This window comes from Styela clava, chromosome 9 (assembly GCF_964204865.1).
Source record: "Styela clava chromosome 9, kaStyClav1.hap1.2, whole genome shotgun sequence".
In the NCBI taxonomy this organism is placed as follows: Eukaryota; Metazoa; Chordata; class Ascidiacea; order Stolidobranchia; family Styelidae; genus Styela; species Styela clava.
This window is the reverse complement of record NC_135258.1, coordinates 20380775-20406729: the sequence shown is the minus strand read 5'-3', so window position 1 is coordinate 20406729 and position 25955 is coordinate 20380775. Positions and strand designations below refer to the sequence as shown.

At 35.3% G+C, this 25955-nt stretch overlaps 3 protein-coding genes across 3 annotated transcripts; 1 reads left to right on the top strand and 2 right to left on the bottom strand.

The window, feature by feature from the left end:
• Window positions 1–283: 283 nt before the first annotated feature.
• LOC120338994 (cyclin-dependent kinase 20-like) lies at window positions 284–4411 on the top strand. The gene is made up of 8 exons (XM_039407025.2): window positions 284–410; window positions 960–1065; window positions 2297–2422; window positions 2513–2701; window positions 2915–3039; window positions 3277–3391; window positions 3566–3775; window positions 3977–4411. The coding sequence occupies exons 1-8, from the start codon at window positions 400–402 to the stop codon at window positions 4163–4165; spliced, it is 1071 nt and encodes a 356-aa protein (XP_039262959.1). The 5' UTR covers window positions 284–399; the 3' UTR covers window positions 4166–4411.
• Window positions 4370–8083, bottom strand: LOC120338993 (uncharacterized). The gene has a single exon (XM_039407023.2). The coding sequence runs from the start codon at window positions 8068–8070 to the stop codon at window positions 4729–4731; it is 3342 nt and encodes a 1113-aa protein (XP_039262957.2). The 5' UTR covers window positions 8071–8083; the 3' UTR covers window positions 4370–4728.
• Window positions 8084–12281: 4198 nt separating this feature from the next.
• LOC120339043 (inner nuclear membrane protein Man1-like) lies at window positions 12282–25629 on the bottom strand. Its single transcript, XM_078115980.1, has 14 exons — window positions 25367–25629; window positions 24253–24436; window positions 20785–21498; window positions 20206–20234; window positions 19787–19850; window positions 17726–17805; window positions 17397–17509; window positions 16984–17093; window positions 16356–16457; window positions 15901–16003; window positions 15700–15820; window positions 14980–15116; window positions 14306–14411; window positions 12282–13860 (listed from the first exon to the last, which is right to left on the bottom strand). The coding sequence occupies exons 1-14, from the start codon at window positions 25487–25489 to the stop codon at window positions 13594–13596; spliced, it is 2253 nt and encodes a 750-aa protein (XP_077972106.1). The 5' UTR covers window positions 25490–25629; the 3' UTR covers window positions 12282–13593.
• Between the last annotated feature and the right edge of the window lie 326 nt (window positions 25630–25955).

The window sequence follows — 25955 nt, the reverse complement described above, 5'->3', positions numbered from 1 at the left end:
ATCAGAGGTGCGGTGTCGAGCGTATTCCTAACGCTCAGCACGATGAGCCACACCGCCGCGCCGATCCATGATAGAGATCTACAAGTGTTTAATAACTTACTTATATTTTTTAACACCGTCTTGGCATAACTCAACTAATACAAACTAAAAAAGACGATGGAAAGGCTACCCAACCAAACGCAACATCGAGCCGTAATAACTGAGATTCATCCGCCTGCTAACAGCTGATCAAATTTTAATTGTTACGTCATACAGAAGTCCGCTTTCATTGGCCAATGTTGCCGTAAAAGCAGAGAATATGGGAAAGATCGTAGCACATATTTCTTGTAGTAAACGCAGAACCATTATATAATGGCTCTGGTAAAAGCGTCTTTTTTGTAAAACGTGCAACTTTTGGAAATGGAAACAAGGTATTATTAGTTACTAAATTTCTAGGGAGGAACATTTTAGAATTATTTTTAGGTAGTTTCTTTACGTGCGCTACGAAACTCACTTTCTAGGCTTTTTTTCAGGGCCTTGTCTCACGGCCTATCAATTAATAATGTTTACTTCAAACGGGTTTCATATCAGTAACCATCGATGCATCAAATAGGAAAGATATAAGGTTTATGTTCGCTATATTTTGCCCGGTATGTTAATCGTTGATCTTGCCAATTAAATATTTGCAGTTTCAGATACGTACGGCCAGTATGGTCTTGTGTATACATCCCGTCTTCAATGTTGATATTTACTAACTCCTGTGTTTTTGCTTTTACGAGACGAATAAACATACATACATACAAATAAAAACCGATCAGAAATGTTTTGGGGTCAAAGGTAGACAGCAAGATTCTTAATTTCGATGTTTCCATTGGTTACCGGTATGGTACATGCCAAAAAGCGTAACGGTAGGCCTATAATAACTATAAATTTATAGAGTACAGTATATATAACCTGTATACCGATATTGTTATATTCAGTTTGTTTATTTATTGCTGCGAACGTCAGAAAATGGAACATTACCACATTCTCGGTAGAATTGGAGAAGGTGCACACGGTATAGTTTATAAGGCGAAACATATACAAGTAAGTTGTCTCAATCAATCAATTTTATTCGGTCACTCTGATACAAACAAAACACAAAACAACAACAAAGGGACAAACAAAATACAGAGGACCTGGAGGACGGGCCCAAAAACAGAATAAAACAAAAACACGATGTAACATCGGGCAACAACTTATAAATTCAAATTAAAATATGAGACGTGTATGTGCTTTTCCTATACAGATATATGGATTAAAACATTCGCTGACGAAAAATGGTGATGTTGTGGGCCTACTTCAACTATATTGCAAAAATAACACAGTGACAAATTATTTTTTACTAAAAAACAAGCTTGGTAAATGGATTGGATGTTCCATAGCAGTCTATGCACGAATCATGGATTGGGGTATTGGGTTCTTTTGTCGTTTTCGGTTGGTTCACTTTAAAATCATTGTATCCGTTCCAATGCTTCCAACATTAATAGCGAATTTCCACGCACGACCACCATTCAGCCATTCCAACAGGTGCAGTGATCCCATCTTTTCTACGCTCTGTTCCATCATACACGACTAGATTCATAAAAAGATCGAAACCTCGCAATATACCCGTAACAAATCGTCCACCATTCAACTTTAAATCCAATCTTTTATCCATAAACTTCTTTAATTATAGTGGATGGGCTTTGCTCATGTTGATAATGCGCGATACAGAATGTCTGTAGTGAATCACGTGATCATTCGCCGAAATAATTTTACATACCTCCGTGTGATCATATGACCGTCAATTGCACGTTCGCACTATTTTAATGTTACATTCGTTTTCAAGGTAACATACAACATATTGCTGCATTGACACCTTTGTCATCCCAAATAAATTTATGAAGATATTTTATACAGGCGCGGCGGTGTGGCTCAACGGGCTAAGCGTTAGGAATACGCTCGCCACCGCACCTCTAATTACTCTGCGTGGGTTCGCAGGTTCGAATCCCATGCAGGGATGGTTATGTGCGAGAGGATTGCTGGACTCCTCGCCGTCGTTGGGTGGTTCACGTAACCGCTGGTCGGTTACGGCTTCCTCCACCACCAAGTCCATGCTTCCGAAAACAAACAATACAGTAAAACTAATCCCATACCCGACTTGGAATGGTAACCGGACGAGAGGCCAGGGTTCGTCATATGGATAAGCCGTCTTATCGGTTTCCTCTCCCCCGGGATAAATATGTAAATCCTATCCTATACAACTAGTTATTTTACTTTGATTTTGTCCTTTCAGAGTGGGGAAGTTGTAGCATTAAAAAAGGTTCCCTTGCGAAAAATAGAAGATGGTATTCCAAATCAAGGTTTGAGAGAAATTAAAGCTTTGCAGGAAATTGGTGGAGATTCTGAAGAATCTCAAAATGTGAGATTATAACTATGATGCTAACATTTTTGTAATGTCTTATTTCAATTATTTGAGTCTCAACATACATCATTTTATTCTTTTTCATAGGTTGTCAAGTTATACGATGTGTTTCCCCATGGAACTGGATTTGTCTTGGTGTTTGAATACATGCTTTCAGATTTGTCTGAAGTAATTCGAAACTCTGAACGACCCCTGACAGAAGGTCAAATAAAAAGTTACATGATGATGCTGTTGAAAGGAGTTGCATTTTGTCATAAAAGCAACATAATGCATCGCGTGAGTAAACTATTGATCATTGAAAATTTATTAGATCATTTCAGGAGGCTTTTCCATATATTCTAGTTATTACTCCCTTGGTGTGGTGGTATTTTTACTTCAACATACTTTGCTTCAATATTTTATCGCGCGTTCCAAGCACTATCTCCTTCTTATCCGATTACAAACACTACTACACTAAAGAAAAAATAGTCAAAACAATTTACAATATAGGATTTGAAACCAGCTAATCTACTGATAAGTTCAACGGGTCATTTGAAGATTGCTGATTTTGGATTAGCAAGAGTTTATCAAAATCAAGATTCTGACAGACAATATAGCCATCAAGTTGCAACAAGGTATATTTTTAGACAGTTTTTATTACTATTGTCAGTCATGTGCCACAAAAGTATGTCATAAAAGTAATAAGTTCATAGAATAATGGATTCTATCACTGATACTGCCATTTAATTTTTAAATATAAGTGATACTTCTAGCGTAAATACAGATAATCACATCCCGTATTAAACTTTGTTCTCTATGTCTACTACCACCACAATTTTAGTATCTTAATGGTTTGCCGTTTTAATGTTAAGATGGTACAGAGCCCCAGAGTTATTGTACGGCGCAAGAAAATATGATGAAGGTGTTGATTTATGGGCTGTTGGTTGTATTTTTGGTGAGATGTTGAACAATTCACCATTATTTCCAGTAAGTATTTGTTGATGTCTAATATGTGTATTTCAAAAAAGTAACGATTGAAAATGATATTGGTCACCAATTACCATAAAGCACAGCTATTGTTGTACTATTTTTTGCTTAATTGAAAATTAATCATATTGTTTGGCAGATGATTCTGACTGCTGTCATATTGCTATTTTACAGGGTGAAAATGACATTGAACAGTTGTGTTGTGTGCTGAGAGTTCTAGGAACACCAAATGAAAGTATTTGGCCCGGGATGTCATCATTGCCAGACTACAATAAAATTACATTTCCAGACAATCCACCAATACCACTTGAAGAAATTGTACCAGATGCATCTTCAGAGGCACTCAACTTGTTGAAAAAGTTTCTTGTTTATCCTTCTAAGGAGGTCAGTCTAAGCATATAGTGACCACAAATCTCATTCAATACATCTGATGCCATTCACCTAAGGAAAATTAACTACGGTGTTCAATGCATTTGACAAATAGTAGGTGATATTGCTAATTTAAAGTCTGTCTGTGGCTAACATAAATTTTTTTCCCAAATCTTTTTAATTTATAGAGTTGAAAACATTCTTTTATTATTTTAGAGGATAGCTGCCAAAGAAGCACTACTTCATCCATACTTTTTCACCGAACCTCTACCAGCTCATCACTCAGAATTGCCAATCCCACAACGAGTAAAGAAGTCAAGGCATCACTCAAAAGAATATGATATTGATATACCACTGGAACAAAGTTGCATAGACCCCAACCTAATAGACACATATTTCACATGACTTATGGCAGAATCATGTGCGGAAGAAAAAGATTTGACTACATCTGCACAGTTCTACGTACTGGGTCGATGTCTGTCACATTGATGTTCTATAAAAAACAGTTTTCTGGCCTTGTGCCTAATCCAAATTTATGAAACTAGTACACAGTCAAGAAGCTGCTACTTAAAATCTTTTCTTGTCATTGAGTTTGATACTGTACCACTGTGATATCATATAAATTTTATTAAAGATTTTAACAAAATACCCGAAAAAATATCTGGCTTTGTAAAGAAAACACTCAGAACAAGTCTGGAGGTCATGAGAAAAAAAGAAACAAAAAGTCTATGTGACCAGGAAATAGCTCTCAAAAATAAAGAATAGCAGTATCAAATTGAATGAACACTACACTACCAGTGGTGGGATTCAATATTTTTGTCAGCCGGTTCCATTACAAAAGTCATTGAGAGAAACCAGTAATGCTAACAGGTTCGCTGATCTCATAAAATTCCGTGAGTCGGTTCTATAGAACCGGTGCAAACTGACTGAATTCCACCACGGAACACTACCATGTTCATATACATAAATTAGAGTTCAAAGGTTTTGCGCTTTTTTGAAAACATGTCTTGACTTGCAGTCCAGTCAACATTAAAATCTGAAAAATCGTTTTCCTTATCAATTCCCCAGTCTTCAAAATCATCTTCAATCCTAAACAAAGAAGCAGCTGAAGTTTCGTTTGGTAGATCATTAGACTTGGTTCCATTTTCACAATTCCCTGTTTCGACTGCGTTTACACTTTTAACAGTTGGGTTGCTGGCTGTTGAAACTACGTTGATTGCCTGACTTTGCTTAATGACATGTTGTGATTCTCTCAAACCTTGCAGAAATTCTGTATGTGACGGTTTCTCGTTGAAGGCAAGCTCATCACAAATATCTTCAACAGCTGATGCACTTAAAGAAAATATGGATGACTTGTTTCCGCCTAATACCGGTAATGTGTCATTGCTCTTGTCTATAATATGCGATGTTGATTTAGAGGATACACCATTAATTTCATTCAAAAACATGTCATCCGTGATTTCCTCAAAGTTGAAATTAATATTTGATGAAGAACTTGGCATTTCACGAACTTGGCATTTTTTTGATTCCACCGATTTTTCAATGATGTTAGGTTTTTCACTATTATTCCCTGATTTTGGACAGTGTTTACGTTTGCCTCGTCTAATCATACCACTCAAAGGGAAATCAATTTCTGGAGAAGGCGGAGATTGTCGCCTAAAGCAATTTAATCTATCCCGGATGGCATTTCTTTGAAACTCTTCACCAAGGTCACTGCAACTAACGGGAGAATAAGTCGGGCTTGCAGCAGGAGACTTTGGGTTACGGTTCTCATTGCAAATGTCCTTGTGAGGTTCGTCTTGTTGTAAACAGCCATGTGTAGTTTCTTCATGATTTTCAATGATTCTTTTTTGAGGACTATTGGTGATAGAACTCATTGGCAACTGATGTTGCCTTTGTATCGTTGAACTTGCTTGAGGTACCAATACAGAACTTTCACAGTTGAAAGATTCTGCAAAATGAGATATATTGCCAGAAAACCGAGTGTTTTGTGTTGATGTTTTAAAATTCAGAAGTTTATCCTGACTGCTATTTGCCCCATCTTGAAATATGTTCTCAAAACAAACACTCTGTTCAAAATCTTCAAATGTAAAGTCTTTATTGCTCCTTTTTGAACTTGTATATATCCTTGGAGTGGATACTTTACTGCTTGAGGTAGATGTTTTTTGAGGAAAGTCTGTGAACACCTTGGGCTCAAATGGGGACGCAGGAGGAAGCAGTGTATTATTGTGGCTTTGTCTCGAATTAGTGGCTTTAACATCACTCATTTCTTCTTCAAGGATGTCATTTAAGCCCAATCTGTTCAATACAAGCTGTGCATGCTTTTTATATTCGTTCTCCGGGTTTGTGGGGAAACAAGAGTGCAACACACTACCTGTTGGAAGCAGTGAAGCGCCTTGCATTGATGACTCCAGGATTGTGATTGCTGCCACAGCATCAAGGACCTCAACTGTTTGTCTATACATCAGTCTGGCATGTGCTTCTGCTATTCTGATTAGGCTTTCAAGTAATCGAATTGTAGTGCGTGCTGCATTTCTGGTATCAGAACGTCGATGACAACGATAGTATTCTGATAATATTCTGTTTGCTGATGGTGATAATACAGGATTAATTTGTTTCACAACACAAAAATATGCTTGCATTTGTTCCATACTCCATAATCTCTGTCTACCTTGATTGTTATTTGTCACATCTTTGCCAGTTAAAACATAATCTGCAACAACAGAATCCCATCGTTCATTTTTGCCATCAAGCAGCACCAAAACTATATCAAATCTACTCAACAGAGGGCTAGCAATTGCAACGTTCAGATCAATGCTTGAAGATTCATCATATTTACCTAATTTTGGATTCGTTGCCGCAAGAACACTTGTTCTTGTATTGAGTTTACAAACAAGACCAGCTTTAGCAACACTTACAGTTTGTTGTTCCATTGCCTCATGAATTGCACCTCTGTCATTTTCTTTTATGCTTGAGAATTCATCAATGCAACAAATGCCACCATCCGCTAGTACAAGAGCACCAGCTTCCAATGTCCAATGTGGGCCATCCCGAATGGCAGTTACAGTTAAACCAGCACTTGTTGAACCTATTCCAGTGGTTAGAACAGACCTTGGGGTAATTTTTGAAGCATACTTGAGAAACTGAGATTTCCCAGTACCAGGGTCACCAACGAGAAGCAAATGAGCTTCTCCTCGAACTCGTGAACCAGATGAATCTGTTCTAGGTACACCACCAGCTAAAACCAATGCGACTGCCAATTTGACAACATACAATCCATAGATCTGCGGACAAAGACTTGCCAGAATGTGATTGCGTGCAGTCATTGGATTTTCAGCATGAACAGCCCAGAAACATTCGAAATCATTTTGCATTTCTTCTTTGACAGAAGCACCTAAACGCTGCTCGTTTCGTACTTCAATATAATTCGCTTTTAAAACAAGTTCAATGTTACACGTTTTACCCTTTTGTAATTGCTGCCATCTACATTTTAACGCACCGTAAATGATAACATCATCACCAGCCTTACATCCATCAACTAAATCATCTTCTAATACAACAGTTATTGTTCTTGGAATTGTCCCCATTGCAAGTCGCCTCATTTGTTCTTGGATTTTTATTTCCTGAAAATCTTTGCATTTTCTTCCACTAGTAGCACTCTCGCCAGGAGACACGATAAATTTCTTAGAAGTGCACATATGGGTTACTGGACATCTTGATGGAGTTGGTATACTGTAATGTTGCTCAAACTCTGCCTTTAAAATGAATGTATTTTGGCATTTTGCACAAATCAATTCTTTTTCATACTCGAGTAATTTAACTGAACTTGTTCTTATTACAGTGCCTTCTACTGCCAGAAATTTGCCAATGTCTTTGGATTTCGGAACACGCTCTCTCCACAGTTCTGGACAGACTGGAATATTTTTCATTCTAGCATGTAAATTAGGTTTCAAGCTCATTTGAAGCTTTAATGCATGGGATTGATAAATCTCACAGCATATATTAGCAAGCGCTGCGTCAAGAACTCTTATCGCTTTATCGGAGTAGAAGAAAAGAATGTCTGCTAGTGTCATGTCAACTTTTAGAATTGCAGTGCAATCCGCCACAATTGAATAATGCATATTGACATCATCATCCAGCAGGATTTGAATGATTTCAGGCATGCTATTCTCCATGATATATGCTTTATATATTCGAGATATTGCATGTTGAACTTTATGATCCAGAAATTCTTTCTCATTCTGTCCTAATAAATCAGAAACAGTCTCATTATTTGAATCCATATTTACGATATACTTATAGAGTCTCATTAAGTTCACTATTCTGCTATTACTGTATTAGAGTTCTGTATGTCAGAAATTAAGAGAATTAATAATTTCAATGTACAGTTGTACAATTGCTTTTCGACTAGGCCTACACCTACCATTTCAGAATTTTTCACTGTATTTACTCTCTTTTGTCAGCTTGTATAAATACTGAAATAATGGAACAGGCTAAAAAATGAGAAGCCAGGGTACGGCAGTACGGTACCGGTACAGTACGGTATACAGGTATATGATATGCTCAAAATCAGCTCACATGGTAAAATATGCTTGAACTTTATCTGTTTATAGTCTGAATTGCTAATTTGCTCTGCTTATTTCAGCATTTGGTACAAAGTCCGAACTACATTTAAGTTGTGGACCTTAAATGACAGGATGATGAAATGCCAGACAACTGAAAAATGTCCAGAATCACAAAATCATATCATTCAAACTGAATAAACTACAGCATGGTACGGTACCAATCTGAGGTCAACCGAATTTGGAGGAAAACTTCGGCACCAATACAAATTGAGAATTTGGAAACTTTCTCTTTTTCCCCGTAGCCGTGGAAAAATGGCGGACAACAGCGCATCCCGACTTTTCATGAACCAACAGTTAGGGTATGGTAGACTAATTGACCAAGGACTTAAGAACTTGACTACGGGTACCGTACCACGGTTAACTTTAATTTGTGTTTCTGTTACGTTACCCCATCTTTGCTCCACCTTCCATCTCCCAGGCGAAAAACAAACGCATACCGGTACCGGTACTTACCGTATCTGCACATTTTGAAAGTCGCGCGCTAGTTATTTGGGGCTCGAGCAACGCGGCCAGATCATATCTATCTGTAAGCACATTAGTCGAGGTGCCAAGACGAATTTTGGGGAGAGTGAGTTAAGTACTGAAGTAATATTGAAAATTGAAAACACATTTACAAACCAGCATAGCATTGTTATTCACAGGTGAAGGGAGTTGCAGAAAACCTCAAAAGGTTATCTAGCTGCTGCTATTAAAGTATGAACACTAAACAATGTGAACAATTACAATATGAACAGTAAAAACTACTATACATTAATCAATTGTTTATAGTGGGGCATTGTTTTTATATTTTGAATGTAACAAGGCTGTTGTTCGAATTAGGGACAATACAACTAGTGACAAAAAGTTTTATTATACAAGGTCCGAATTTGAACGAAATAATTTTTTATTCTTCATCACCTTCAAGTTCTAAATTCTAAAACATGGAAATTTGATCAATAATTAATATACCACACTGATACTACAGCACAACCTGAATATACAGGAAATAACACATGACCCTTTTTCATCTTTCCGTAGCCATTGAGGAATTTAATTTTTAATCTTTCGCCGGTATGTTAGTCGTTGTCTTTCGTTGAATGTTGCATATGATTTTCAAAAGCGATTCATAAATTTGGCAATTCCAGAGACGAGTGTTATACTCGAATAAATACGATCTATTTACATTTTCATTTATTTTATATTCAACTAAAATCACTCATTGAGTTGATCATTTGAAAAAATATATAAACAGTAGTTGCCTCAAGCCAAATGCTTCAAGCAATGTATATAAATACTCATTGCTTCAAGCTACGTGTAAATCATCTCACCGCGTACTTGACTCGCAAATAGTCGCAATAGCTGGGCAGTAGGCTATAGTTTGCGAGCATTGTCAATTAATATTATAATTACCATTAGCAATATTCTATTCGAATTTCCACAGCCTATATCTGTTAAAATTATATGATTGATATGGCTTGACATTCATTTAATGACGTGTTATTGTTTTGTGTAGGTCCTCTAAGGCAGGGGTTCTCAAACTTTTAATGTTGCGGAGCCTTCGAAGTGGTTGACTATTATTCACGGAGCCCCAAAATAAATTTTAAAATTGTTACTTTCCGATTAATATTACTGAGTAAGTTAAAAGTACTTTACTTCATTTAATTGCTAAACCTTTTTTAATAGGGTTAATACAAATCATAATAAATCTAAATTTGAAAGATAAATTATACCTATTAAGGCTGTAAATTTGACACTTAACAAACATATTAATAAATTAGGGGTCGAATCTTTTCCCTTTTGATGTTTTTGGAAGACTTAAAGGATCGCTAATAACGTTCGCGATTGCATTTTGTTACAACCGATTGTTTTCGTCAGAGTGACGTGCTTTTCAAACCCCAAACATCCTAATGTCTGTGTTTATTCTCCCTCCCTAAATCTAAATTTCCTTCGGCATATATATGTATTGTTCCACAATGACGACAATAATTGCTTTTTTGTTCTCGTGGGGAATTATGAGTTCAATGTGAAAAACATGTTATTTAAAAATAGGTAAATCCGCAACTCAAATTTCTTGATTGAAAAGCGGAATTATGAAATATATATTGAAACTAAAACTTAAAACAAAAGATACCACTATAAGTTTTGTTTCTGCAGATTCGTGACAGATTAAAAACGCTTTTTTAGTCGTTGTAATCACAAAATTTGGTGTTATGTTAGGTTTTCTTTGGTTATCCATCGTAGTAACTAAAATCGAAACACAGTCAATTGTGCGCGTGATGTGATGTAGCTACCTGCAATGAAATAAATTTCAATCTTCGTATTTTGCCCAGACCTTGTGATTTTTTAAACGGCGATATCTTGCAAAGAATCGGAGTGGCGGACCTGCGATGGGGCGGAGTTAGTGTTGAAAAAATGGCTCAAATTTGTCAAACTCGCTATAATCTGCCGCTCTATCTGTCATGATTACGATTTAATCAGGACGGGCACAAATATCTTATTAGACTACTGGCTCCAGTAGTAGGTATGTTCTTTTGTGGACAAAATATATATATGACTTTGCTTCTAATATCTTATGATAACAGCGTCGTTCAGGATAAACGGTATTCCAGAAGAACTTCGTTCACTTAACTTCGTTTCATTGTTTCTCATTTCATGTCCGCGGATTGTCGTGGTAATTTGAGAAGTAATGATTTTTATTGTCGTGAGTCGGCACAACTGCAGGTTACATTGAACCCAATTAAACCAATAAACAAGTCATTTCAAAATGCCCGCATCGGTCATGGGTTGCACAATTGTAAATTGTACTCATTGAGTTTTAACGCCGACCTGGTGATTTTTGAAACGGCGATATCTCGCATAATAATAATCTCGAGTGCGAAAGAACAAATCATATTTGACAAATCCCTAAAATACGATTTCATTTTATTTATAGTTGACAGTTTATCACGTATTTTATGGTATTTTAGAATAGTAAACTTTTATTTCAGTAATCTCGAATCAAACGTGAGTAACGATGAGTACCATTAAATTATTATGATAAGACATTTTAAATGCTCGCATCATTCATGGATTGAATATTTTACGCAGCAGAAATCTCGTTATCCGCTGAAATTTTTTTTTTAGTCTAGAAGAGTGTTCCGCGGAAATTTCCGACTTCAATATTGAACCCCCCTCCCTCTTAAAAATCCTGGCTGCGCTCCTGCTTATAAATAATTTTTGAATTCCGCCTCTATGCCATATTTCGTGGCTATATTGAACAATTACAAAATTAGCCAAGTCAGTATTTTGAAAAGTAATCGAATAGCTCGCGGAGCCCCTGGGTTTCTCTCGCGGAGCCCTGGGGCTCCGTACGGAGCACTTTGAGAACCTATGCTCTAAGGATATTAGCCTCATGGGACGGAGGTTGTTTAATGTCATTGGTGTGACTAATATTTTTTCATATTAATTGTTTTTTTAATATCCGTGCATATAATTTACCGACATAAATTTGGGCCGAGTCTATGTGTGCATTCGACCACTTCATCATTTTGTCCTCCCTTTCTTTGTCAGTGTATTTCACATGATAAATTGAATAGTTCATTACTGGTTTAATATAAGCGTATTGAAAATACATCGTATAAAAGTTCAATACATTTGCATATTTTTGCCCAAGCCTCGTCAACCTAGGTTTGAGTTTTCTGCTTCACTCGCTCGCTCTCCAGAATTCTTCATTTCTAACTTGTGTGTATCCCGGAGTTTTTGAAATAACTGGCACGCGCTGGTATTGACGCAATGGTAGTTTTGAAATTAGTAGCAACCCCTTCCATACACCACCATGCCAAAGCCATTTGATAAAGGCATCACGCCAATACGGAGCGAAACCTGTACCTCTCGATCCAAAGCCTCTGTCGCATAAGATATCAACAACCCAAATCAGATAAATACAGAGTACAAAATTTATTCATTTCCACTTTAACGGTTAAGATTATTTGAATACCTTAGTTGAGAAGCACAATTGTAAATAACCAAAACAGAGAACTCATTTCATGATGCAGAGATATTGTTGAAGTATGGGTGCCCTCTTGCTTTTATAAAAAGTCTAAAAGTGGCCTGTTCCTGATCTGATGATCGACATAAATCTTGAATTTGTAACATTCAGTATTTTGAAGAGTGAAGTGGAGATATAATTTAATAGAAACACTTATACCAAGAATTAAAAAATGCCTTACAACATTCGAAATTTTCTTCCAAAATTTCTGTACGTTGTATTTCAAAATAGATTAACAAAGGTTATATCTCAATCAGGCAAAATAAATTTTGAAAATATCATTGAAATTCAATTAATTTACTGCGAGAATGATTAGTTTGTAATTTAAATGTAGGGGTGCATGAGCAGCAACAAGTATTATGACTCGTGCTATAACAAAAATTACCGTAGGTTACACGTTGTTAACTCTTTAGTATAAATCAGAAAATGTCATAACACAAAAAAGAGGTACACCTGTGACAACAATGTAAAAACTAAAGAAACACTCAATGAAAATTAACTAAAAAAACTGGCAAATGATCAGTAATGAGGCATCGAATGAAATGTCAAATAAGATTAGATTTTGAAAGCAAACTGCTGCTATGAATCTAACAATATTGGCAGTTTTCCTGACTCAAACAATTAACAAGAACAACCAGATAAAAGGTCTCAAAGTCAATTGTTTTATCACAGAACTGAAACAGAAAGATTGTGGAACAAGGTATAATTTTGCAGTAAATGCTTCTAAATGCCAGTTGTCACTTGCCAGTTAACCAGTATTGGCATTAACTTACATATATTTATGCATGAGAAAATATCATCCAATAGTGAAAAACTTTGATAGATGCACATATGACAGAAAAAACAGAGGAATAAATTTTAAATATAGCAGTTATGATATTCAGTATTATTCTCATGAAAAACATGCAAGCGTATTTAGCGAAAAACCAATGATTTGAAAAAAAACTTTACAGACTTTGTTTACAATTCTTTCAAAAAGCATGACACAATTCTTTGGGTTGCTAACTGGTATGGGCAACAGGTTAGCATTGCCAAGGTAAGACCGTTAAGTCATAATTCACCAAGCACAAAACGTGGACAAAACAATTAGATTTGGCTCTGCATTAAGCAAGTGAGGTCCTTGTGGCTGAATGCTGCTTTATGTTACACACACTGGTGCAAAGTAGTCTCAATGCCTTTTTAAATGAGGTGCAGAGACATATTCAGTCATCTGGAAGAGTTGGATACAACTTCTCATATGGTGATTCACTGCCTGGTGAGATAGGATTTATGATCGTAGAGACAGGAACATCAGACGTGGGCCGCATAGGAACCTTGGATTGATTCACTGAATCAGGAAATCGATGATGGAAGCGCTGTAGTCGGATAAACTTGACTGTAACTAAACGACCATCAAACCATGCACCGTGCAGCGCTTGGAAAGCTCTTCCTGCACCTTGGTTTGATGCACAAAGCATGTAGACAAGACCCTGTTTAGACAGAAAATATACAGTGTCAATAAAAAATGATTGGTACATCCAAACTGATGCCAAAATTGCTGCAGAGGAGTTGAAGTAGTAGCTTAAATGATAACAGTAGCATCAAAAAAGAGCAGAAATAAAAGTGCCATGTGTCATTTTTATAAAAGATTTAGGGCATGGGCTAGCGAATTACTCCTACAGAAATAATCAATCAAAAATTTGAAATGCTGTGATTATATAAGATGTACACGATCAAAAAGCAAATTTCAGCACACAAAGCAGGTGCTTCAAATCCATAATTGCTCGACATTAAAATGATAGAAAACAAGCAAGAAGGCCGCACCAGTTAATTTGTGTAAATGACTTGTCATATTTTGTCACAAATTGCTTTTAACAAATGTGATCCTCTAAACATGTATCAAAAAATATAAGAAACAGTGAAACAAATACAAACTTCATTGGAGTCTTTTTCAACACATATTCTCAGAATCTCATTATTTCCTTGGCATTTTTCTAATATAGAATCCTGAATCTGTTCAACCCAATTCTTACTCACTTCCCTGGAAAAATTGAAAAAATATTCAAGTCATTGATCGTTATACATATTTTGAAACATACTTTGCATCAATACCAAACACAATAGACAGACAAATGATGGCGCTCCTGATGTATGTGTACCAATATGGAGGTAACTAATTTTGTTCGCCTATTTTACAACAAGTTTTGTAAATGGACTGAAACCTATGGGCAGGGGGTTTATTCACTTGGCTAACACAGACAGTCCCTGAACTCATGATATAACTGAAATAGGGAAAATCGGAATAAAATTATGGCCTTACACTAACCTGGTACACATACTACGGGGGTACCCACATGATAATTATGAAACTACAAATTAAAGCTTTTATCTGATTATTCATTCATGCAGTATAATTTGCAATAATAAAAAATGTAAATATCCTCCGATTAACAATCAAGTATCAAAATCAACATTGGCTCAAACTTTTACAGTTGAAATTCATGGCACAGTTAATTTTATGACAGTCTTTATTTTGATATTCTGAACCATTACGTCGCATCAACATCCCTAAGTCATGCCAACCAACACAAACCAAAGCCATAACTCACATGTCCGGGTCAAACATGTTCCTGATTTTAAGGCAAGGTGTCGGACAAATCATTGGACGATTTATTGCTTTGATATCAAATGCTTCACCTTGCCAAACACGTGATGTAGGAGTATGACGCTTTGCTGGAGAAGAGGCCTGATGAATAGACATAGAAATGATTAATGGAGAGTATTGTGATATTTTTAGCAAAAATTTGTTATATTTTATAATAGATCAACCACGCTTTGAATGGTAATGTCTATTGAATTGATGGTGAGAGACGAGATACTGGTCTGGGATGGATATATAAACATTAATCTTTCAGATCAGTGTTTTTCAACCTTTTTCCAGCCAACGCACACTTTTTTCAGTGAAAAAATCTCGCGGCACACCACCAGCTGAAAATATGGGAAAAAGACCTAATATTCACAATATAAGTGTTATATTGTTAATATAAGATTTTTAACATTGAAGAAAGATGTTGAATAGGACATCCTGAATAGTAACCAAATAAAAACAAAGACAAAAAAAAATCGCCACCAAATGCTGCCACGGTCTGATATAAAACAGTACTACATGATTACTCTGCCGGGCGCTACACCGCATAGACACACAACTTGGAGAATTTCCCACGGCACCCCTGACAATATTTAACGGCACACCGGTGTGCCGCGGCACCCCGGTTGAAAAACACTGTCTTAGATGATAACCTTATAAGGAATAAAGTAATGCAAAGTACCTGAATCCAGCGCCACACCAAATAATCTTCTCCAGATATTCTTTGATTTTCTACCCGAATACGAGTCTCACTGGCCGACAAAAACATTTTTGCTCTTTCCCATACTCTGGCCATCTTTTTTCTGTGTACACAATAAATAAAAACTTAAATTTATAAGAACATTTTTCATTTTTTCTCCCCAACTTAAAATCAATTTTTTACCTGTCTTTCGGAGGTATAATCATATCTCGAACATGAACAATAGGAAGAAATGGTTGAATTCCTTCATTGTTTTCACTCATATCATACTGCTTTCTTAAAACCTCTAAAATGTAAACAAAAAAAAAATATAGAAGAAAATTTCAGAATCCAATAGAATCAAAAACACAAAAGATATGATAATCATACTTTGAACACAACATCAATCGAACAACAGAAAATGTATCAGAATGTTCTGCCTAGTATTGAGCGTCAAGATAAGATATGGTACTACAACCATGCTGTTATTTGAAACAAATAATTGGTAAACTATTCCCATGATTGACTAAGAGAGATAAACAGACAAAAATTTATCTTTTTTTCCCCAGAAATTACTAGGAAAAATCATATATTATTAAAGCGAGTTTCTGATGAGTTATTGACCTACATTGTTTTATTTCAAAATGCAAAGTACCCACCAAGTATCTTTTGTACCATTGTATACATCTGCTCCCTTTCCTCTCGCTGTTTTTCAATTCTGTACCGACGATAAACCAATCCCAGCCATATCAAGATCCCAACTATTTAACAAGAATAAAAAAAAACATGAATATATAAAGTAGATTGCGAATGTCATAAAATAAAGTTGACATTATTATGAAGACTGGCTGTCATTCTGAATTGTGGGTGCTCCAGAAGTGTGTATACCAATTTGGAAGTAACTGATTTGTTCGCCTACTTTACATCAAGTTGTGTAAAGGGACTAAAACCTATGGGCAGGCGGCAGGGAGTATATTCACTTGGCTAACACAGACAGTCTCCGAACTCGTGATAGAACTAAATAAGGAAAATCAGAATCAAATTATGACCTAACCCTAACCTGGTACACACACTACAGGAGTACCGAATTGTGATATAAACATAGAATCAATGTCAGTATGAAGTTAGTCTATAACTTGATAATTCCAAATTCCAGTCTATTCATTAGCAACAACAAAAATTGGTTTGGGCTGGAACAAACCTTCAGACATAGTCAATATAAATCTGTGTCTTCACTGCTTAATTGATTGATTTGAAATGGATTCAGTTTGGAAAAAAAATAATTACCTGCTGTAGTGAGAATAATTCTGAAGAGAACTTTCTGCAAAGCTCTGGTGAATCTACACCATCCACTTAACAAAGGTTGATTGGAACCAACGTATATGGCCTTTTCTTGTCTAAAAATAGTTTAAAACAAACAATTATCATTAATTAAAAGAGAAGGTACTCCCCAAGTATGTGAACGAAGATGGCGGACACCGGAACGTAGTACGTGTACCAGGTTAGGCGATAATTTCAGGTACAAATACTACGGGAGTCACTTGGCTAGTCCTCGAACTCGTAATATACCTTAAATAAGGAAAATTGGAATAAAATTATGTCCTACTACGTTCCGGTGTCCGCCATCTTGGTTCACATACTACGGGAGTACCAAAGAGAATGCTCATGCTTTTACACGATAAATAATAAAACCAACTTACTTGCTCGGATCTTCGATTTTAATTTTATTCAGGTCATAAAACTGAATCCCCCATTCTGGTGTTTCAATGAATGTCTTCGATGCTTGAATATAAGACAAGTTCCTTTTTCCTTGCTGAATAAATAAAATAAATATTTGGTGGCTAGGAAATATACTGTTTATTGCATTTAAAGAATATACTCTATTAAGAAACGAGAATTTCGAAAGTGCATTTCAAATCAACACGATGAGCCAACCGCCAATACGCTATGAATTGACACTGAATTTTTCTGAGACTGATTGACAATTTAATATATTGATAAAAGTAAGAATATATTTAAATGACCATACCTTAATATTCAGATCTAATAACACTTCAACAATGGGAAGATGATTTTTCGTTGAAGTGCTTGTTCCACATTCTTTTTCCCCTGCAAGAAATGGCACAGATAAGGAAACTAACCCAAATGTAGATGCTATAGATCTTATTTTCAAAATTCCAAATTTTGTATTAAGGCGATGGCTTGGTTTCAATATTTTTCATTCAATGTCAATATTGAAGGAATATAAAACCTAAATCCAAAAACTGGGATTAAAAATATGTTTCCTCAAATTCTTATCTAGTTTTTGACAGTTCTGTTCCCGCTGTGCTCTTAGTAATCTTCCATAACTGGTTATGGTCAATGTTTTTATGGATCAATAAATAGGATAATTGAATATTATAACCAATTCAGTTCTAAACTACATAAAGGAGAATGACCCATTATTAATGTAAATATGGCAGAGTAACTTCAATTCACATAGTTGAAACTTTAGGTTAAAAATTTTACTCCGAATGCTGCTGAAACACAAAACCATATTTTTAGACAGAAAGCTACTTATCCACCTAAATCGAATTAAACTTCTGGACTAATTATGCATGTCTTTGGCTGCACTGCAATGAATATATTTGCTCCAGTAAAAGTCTATAATCAGCTTTCAATACTTATAGCATATTAATACCAATTGAAACCTAATCATATGTTATAGTCCAGACAAAACATAGTCCTAGTAAAGGTCAAAGGGACAATTTAACCGGCGATATCTCACCACAAGTTATATCAGGCCTAATTTGACAACCACAATTTCATTGGAATGACGAAGTCTATACTATTTCAACTATTTCCAAAAAAGCAAAGATAAATAATTTTTATTCTGTAGTATGTAAAATGTAATGGATAAGGATTGACCACATCGCATGTATAAGTTGCATTTTTTTCTCGGTCTATGTCTGGACTGAACCCACATAACAGTCAAATGGAACTGATGGAAATATAACAGCGATATGTACTCAATCTATGTTTCGGGCTTCTTATTAATGATGTACCGATGGTGGATATGCAATTATATTATAACCATGATTTTAGTGATACTTTTTTTTTCCAATTTATCCCCAAGAATATTTTTTGATCTGATTATTAAATACACAAGAAATGATAAATAAATAAAAAAAGCAAATTTGGCATTTTCCCCATATTCACACTTTGAAATAGATTATTCAGCCTATTATTTGCATATAAACCAAAGCAAGTGTAATTTGTACACAACGATTCAAACATAAAAAAAATGTCAAGTGATATTATATGTCTGGGCTATTTATAGTCAAAATAGTCCCACTGTCTACACAATGTCTGGTTGAGCCTTATTAATGAGAAGCTATTAGGAAAATTGAAAAATTACAGCGTTATTTCAAAGTGATGTTTTTAAATATTCTGACTGATCTCAGACTTACACAATTAAAATATCCAAAGAATTCAGATATGTGTAATTCGGTGATGGAATGAAATGCAATTTTCTTGTATTCTAGTAATCTGATTTGCGCTGTTGTTTAATATTTGTAAAATGACACAGCAAAATTCAAGAACATCGATATTGATCTGAAACAACTTCCATATTATTAACGATAGTGAGCTAACCTTTCTTTAAAATTACAAATGTGAAATGTGTACCAAATAGAAATTAGCTATTTTGAGTAGTAGCAACTTTTTTTTTTTTTCAAATTGAGTCAACGAAATCTACCGGAATTATTATAGCTGTGAAATATTTATTAGGGCTTTTTTTCACAGAATTTTCTTGACAAAAAATATAATAGCATAGAAAATAGCAAACTCGTAATAGAACTAAATTAAGAAAAATCGAAATAAAATTGTGGCCTAACCCTAACCTGCTACACACACTACGGGAATACCCAAAATTGTATAGTTCACAAATTCTTAATCAACAAATAAAATAATTTCATGTATATTAAACAGACATTAGTCTTAGTTTGAAACAGGTTTTAATAATCATGCCAAATATGCCCATATGTGTTACCTATCATAGCACAACTATGATAATCATAATTCATAAGATAAGAATAGAAAGGAGACAAACCTGCAAACGTTCCGACGTGATCCCAGATCATACTAGCAATGTGACGCCATTCTCCATCAATTTCCTGAAACAGGTTATTTTCATACTTAACCAAAAAGTGGAACACTGCAGCAACAGTTGTGCAGAAAAGGGAAATTACACAAGAATGAAAAGAATTTCAAATGCCATACGATATTAGTCACTCATCAAGTGAGAGCAATTAATTAGGATTTAATTTCAGTAACAGACAAAACATAACTTCGATTACTAGATAATCTTCTGTAAATTAAAACAACACAAAATTAAATTTTGCACACAAAAGCAAAGCAATATTATGCCATCCCCTTTCAGAGCATGTCTCAGTCCCAATATCCAAATTACTACTTTAACGCTATAGGCTAATAAGATAAATGAAAATAAACAGTATTTGAATAACATACCATGGTTGATTTGCCTTCTATTGCGGGTCCTGAAAGGAAAAATTGAATATGCTAAAAATTGCTGCTGTAGGCAGTGAAAAAATTAGAAGTCATCCAATCATAAATTCATATAAATCTAGGTACTCCCGTAGTGTGTGTACCAGGTTAGAGTGGGCCCTAATTTTGGGCGATTTTCCTCATTTTAGTTCTATTACGAGTTCGGGGACTGTCTGTGTTAGACAAGTAAATATACCAATAGGCCCATAAGCTCATAGGCTTCAGTCCCTTTACACAACTGGATGTAAAGTAGGCGAACAAAATTGGTTATCTCCATATTGGTACATACACTTCTGGAGTGCCCAAATCTAAACAGAGGACTTCCTTCAACTTATTTAGAAACAAGTTTTCAGTCGTAGATTGAAAGTCAGACTAAATTGAAACTGAGAATAGTCTGATAAACGATTGTAGTCGCAATCATCAGTCGGATTCTGCATCATTCCACACAATGTCTTATTTTTCTCTGAAAACTTGTAAATCAGTGTAGAGGAAACTGCGAAATGTGAATAATAAAAAAACTGCATCAACAAACTATCAACTTACTTGAACTAAGACTCGGATCGTACTTCATTGTTGCATAGAGAAGTCCAAGCACAACAAAGAAAATACAAGTTCCAATCGGCAAAAAACTGGAAAAATTCACTGTCCATGGTTGTGTCTGTACAGCATCCTCATCCCCATCATCAGCGCTGAATAATCCTGCATTATGTCTGTTTTGTGTCACCTGAGTGACAATTTTGGATGCAAAGTTAGGAATACCGTTGCCAAATAGTTTTTTAGGATTAGTTTGGGCATTCTGATCAGCGCGGAACGAGCTGTGGCCAGTAGCATAACTACGATGTGTTAATACGCCTGGACAATGTTTTTCTTCCTCCTTTTTCCATGCTTCGATTTCAGCTCTGAACTTTTCAAGTCTGTCATTTCCGCGTCCTGAATTTCTTGTAGTATCTGCAGATGGAGAATGAGCGAGGCTTGGGGTTGTATTGGTTTCGGTAGATTCCATAGCTACCCAACTATCCATACTACTGCGATCAGAGTCCTCGTCAGAATCATCAGAATATTTCTCTGGTTTCGGTAAGGAACCGGTTGAACGGCGTTTTGGTGATAACGATGCAGATTTCCTGGAGTTTGCAAGAGCTTTTATTCGTTTGTGAACAGGAGTCAGTGGTTTTATTTCAAGTTCTTTTGAAATAGCATAACTTCTGTTTGTTTCTTGCCTTGTGGATCTTGTGCTTCCACCTCTACTTGCCCTTTTCACTGGAATATAATTTCGCAACTTTTAGCAATAGAAACTAAACAACAATCTCATACCGCCATCAGGGTTGTCCAAAACGAATCGAATATTCGAATGTATTCGAATATCAAAGTATTCGAATACCTTTTCGGCTGATTTTCGAATAATTCCGAATAGTAGCCACTTTTCGCCGTAAACGTGGTGTTTCGTTTTACGGGAATCTTCAAACGGATTTTTTCGCTGTCTCGCGTATTGTAATGACGATGAATTAGAATCGGCACTTTGATTGTATATATTCTGTGCGACCGTACGTCGCATAGTGTTGCGACACGTTTGCGTGGGTGGACATTGCCGACATTCGTCTACAAGGCTTCTAATTTACAAATTCATTTCCCTTTCCTAATAAGTCGCTTTTCTAGGCCACGGAGATAAAGTGATTTGTGACCCTTTCATTTTGCCGACAGGAAACACACAGCTGTGAAATAACCCGTGGACGTACAGTGTATTACTTATCACATTCCAAAATTATTTCAACATTCTGGTTAATAGGTTGTCCAAAATGATTGCCGCTTTACAACTTAAATTTACCGCTCAATTGTTGAAAATAGTTAATCCTGTGAGTATGATATTACCAAACTAACATGATCTGATTCTAAACATTTAAAATAATTAGCGCATATCAGCATAACTGAACAACAGGGACACAATTTTTCTACCCGTCTTTTTGGAGGCCTTTATGGAAAAACCCCTTTTTGGAGTGCTAAAAATAGACATCGTCCTATTTGCCATGTGGACTTATTAGCCGGGGAAATACGGTATTTATAGCAGTCATTGTTACGATATCCAATAAATTATCACAAGTTGGAAAAACAAGTCGATTTATTAGAAAATAATTTCTGGCAAATAATTCTGATAACGATACTTAAAAGTATCGATCATTTACCAGGATGATTTTTTGTTGCGCAAAATAATCCAATCCATGACTGGTACCAGCATTTAAAATGTCATGCCGTATTAATTTAAATCTGTTCAACGTAACTCATGGTTGTATCGACAATCTGTGGACATAAAATGTGTGGTAAACTGACCGATTTTATTAAATATTGATTCCTATTTTTATATTGATAAAATAATGAAAGTATTAATGCCAAATACTACGGGTATTTGTGGACATGAAATACGTGGTAAACTGCCCAACTATAATTTCGGATTCGTATTTACAAAATAATTAAACTATTATAATTCTAAAATGCAACGGCGATCTGTGACCTTAAAATTTGTGGTAAACTGCCAGATTTACCAACATTTGAGTTATGATAATAGAATTAAATTAACACGGTAAGGCATTTTAAATAGTGGTATGGATTCGAATATTTTGCGCAGCACAAAATCATCCTAGTAAAAAGTCCATACTTTTAAATACAAACCAATGGCAACCATTATCCAAATTAGTTCCCAAGAACGGGATAAAATATAAATTCTTTTTCCGACTTGTGACAATTTTAACTAATTATATTCGGCACAATATCACGGCAATCTGTGGACATAAATTGTGTAGCAAACTCGCGATTAATATTAATTTTTGATTCCTATTTTCGTATTTACAAAATACAACAGCGATCTGTGGACTTAGAATGTGTTGTAAACTACCCGATTATAAATAGTTTTTGATTCCTATTTTAATATTTATAAAATAATAAAAGTAATTTTACTCAAACATACAACGGCGAGCTTCGGACTTAAAATGTGTGGTGAAGTTCCCGAATATAATTAATTTTTGATTCGTATTTTTGTACTCACGAAAAAATTGTCACAAGTCGGAAAAATAACTCAGACTTTATCCCGCTTTTTGGAAAATAATTTGGATAAGGTGGGTATTTAAAAATATGGGCGTTTTACTAGGATGATTTTGTGTTGCGCAAATATTCAAATCCATCATCGATACCACTATTGCCATATTAATTTAATTCTGTTAACATGACTCATGGTATATAAAATATATACTGCAATAATCTGCAAATATGAAATGCCTGGTAATATAGCTAGGTTGTAACTTGTAGATAGCAAGTATTCCATTGCTTATTGTATGGAAATTCCTACATACATTTAGATAAGCTTCAAATAATGGATTTTATTTTCGAAGTATTCGAAATTTCATATTCGAAAAAAATAATTTCGAATGTATTCGAAATAGTGAACTATTCGGTTTTGGCCATCCCTGACCGCCATAAAATTATAATTTTGTGTATAAGTTTTTGTTAAACAATAGTATTATACATATGACACACTTTTTCAGATATAAACTTTATTAGAAGATCAACTGTATGTTTTATTATAATCGGCCAATTATGTTGTTCAAGACCAGAATAAGGAGATTTTTGTTGGCAAATAGTTTTGGTTTGCTACCAATATTATAATAAACTCCTTATTTATTTCTTATTTGTCTTAATTAACCGACACTCAACAATTTCTTGGCACACAAGTGATGACATGCAACTGCAAGTTTGCAACACTAATTGTGAAAGCGATATTGCAAAACTATCAAAACTCTTTTGAAGATTCATAATCTCACCAACCTTTTTCAGTTTTATTTGAAAATTTATAACTTCTTTTGGTGTTATTATTTACTACAATATCTAGAAAATCTCCATCTGAGTATGCTAAATAACCTTGTATTTATTAAAGAGCAAATTTTGCAACCCAATTAGAAGCACATTGCAGCAGTTGATCCTAAAATATTGGCATAATAACTAAGAATGTATATAATTTATTTTTACCATTTTCATCTTCATTCTCATCAGTGCTATATCCAAGAGTACTTTGACTGTGACTTCGTGAATTTCTAGGATTTCTCGAAGCCCTCAATATGGGAGAAGATGATCTTTCTCTTTTATCTGTTGCTTTGGCTGTTTTTCTTGATTTCCCGAGACTGCTGTTGACTTTTATTGCTGGTTTGCTCCCCTGTTAGAAAAAAAGCATACATCAACATATTGTCATTTTGTTATATGATGAAGCAGGCGCAAATGACAACACCATACTTCTGAACTACAATACTTACAATTCTGATTGCTTCGCATTATTCTAATAAAGTAAATAATAAAAACAAAAAAAATGATATCACATTACTCAATATCAAAATTACTCTCTGTTTAGGTCACTGTTTCACCCCACATTAAAAGACATAATTATAACAAAGCGCAAACCCCTTCTTTACGAGACAGTCTGAACCTCCACATCGACAAACCGGCACTGCGCATAAAAACTAGACGAAAGCACAATCTAAAAACTTAACCATTGGATTCCTCGTAAAATTTCCCCCTAATTTCAGAAGTTCCAAATTTATGGTACTAGTACCAATTTAATTTTGAATGAAACTAATAGACTCAAGTGCATTTATCGGATATTAACCTGGGGTAAACTAGTATGACCAATATTGTAATATTTTTTATTTTGTGGTCTTTCATTGGTGATAATTTCCATTTTCTTCTTTTTGCGGAATGCCTAAATATACGCCGAGCACAGCCCATGTGGTGATCAAAAGCAGGACTCCCCCTAATACAGTAATACTACATTTTAAACCGCATCAGTTACATTTAATTTCACTACATTTAGCTAATCTTTTTTACTTATCTAGTTATTATGCCAACTTTTTCTTTTTGCCCGAAGTGCCTAAAAATGCGTACTTTCAGTCCGTCCCTTTTTCCTGTCATTACAGTATTAGTATTTTGGAGTTTAAAATAAATGATTTTATATATTCCATAATTCGTCATAATCCTGTAATCCAGAAACTCTATAATTCAGTATATTTTTACTAAATTGCTTTTAGACAGATATGGTGTAGTTTAGTCAGTCAATAATTACAGGTATCCGTACTAGGTACTGTAACTTTACCTGCTCTTTTTGAAGTTTTTCCAGACGTTTCACTAAAACTTTTCTTGTAGTGTCGGTTACGGGTCCAACGTCCACGCCATATCTCCCAAGTTCCGTTCGTAAATCTTCATCACTGATAACCATTATTGTCACATTAGACCGAAGGAAACAATACTAGGCAAGACACAGACAACCGCACAAGCAACAAATGCAACCGACAATTCACAGTGGTGCAAAACAGGCAGTAGACAATTCTCACCCGCCTTCGCAAAATCCTCCCGGCCCGACAGCAGTGTACAGAGTTACCATCCGGAACCAGCAACTCAAAATTTACCGACGGTTGCGCCGTCCGAAATAATTTAGTTCTTGCTTGTTCCTGAACGAGATTTGCGCCACAAAAATAGGGAAATGTATGTTAACCAACAAAACAGGTCGAATATGACATATAATCACTGCCAAACAATTCGCATCTTTTTACCTGTTGACTGCAGACATTCAATTTTTGCTCGCCATAATTGAAAAATAAATATAAGTTTTTGACGATGAAGAAATGTTGCGTACTAATCACACATTATGTTCCGTTTTTTGTACGTGCGTTAAAAACAGAGTA

Coding starts and splice junctions, on each gene's coding strand:
- LOC120338994 (XM_039407025.2), top strand. Junction 1,066..2,296: donor ATAAGGCGAAACATATACAA/GTAAGTTGTCTC, acceptor TTGTCCTTTCAG/AGTGGGGAAGTTGTAGCATT. Junction 3,392..3,565: donor ACAATTCACCATTATTTCCA/GTAAGTATTTGT, acceptor GCTATTTTACAG/GGTGAAAATGACATTGAACA.
- LOC120338993 (XM_039407023.2), bottom strand. CDS start 8,070: ATGAGACTCTATAAGTATATCGTAAATATGGATTCAAATAATGAGACT.
- LOC120339043 (XM_078115980.1), bottom strand. CDS start 25,489: ATGGTTATCAGTGATGAAGATTTACGAACGGAACTTGGGAGATATGGC. Junction 24,437..25,366: donor AAAAACTTCAAAAAGAGCAG/GTAAAGTTACAG, acceptor TTTTTCTAACAG/GGGAGCAAACCAGCAATAAA. Junction 21,499..24,252: donor TGAGAATGAAGATGAAAATG/GTAAAAATAAAT, acceptor ATTATATTCCAG/TGAAAAGGGCAAGTAGAGGT.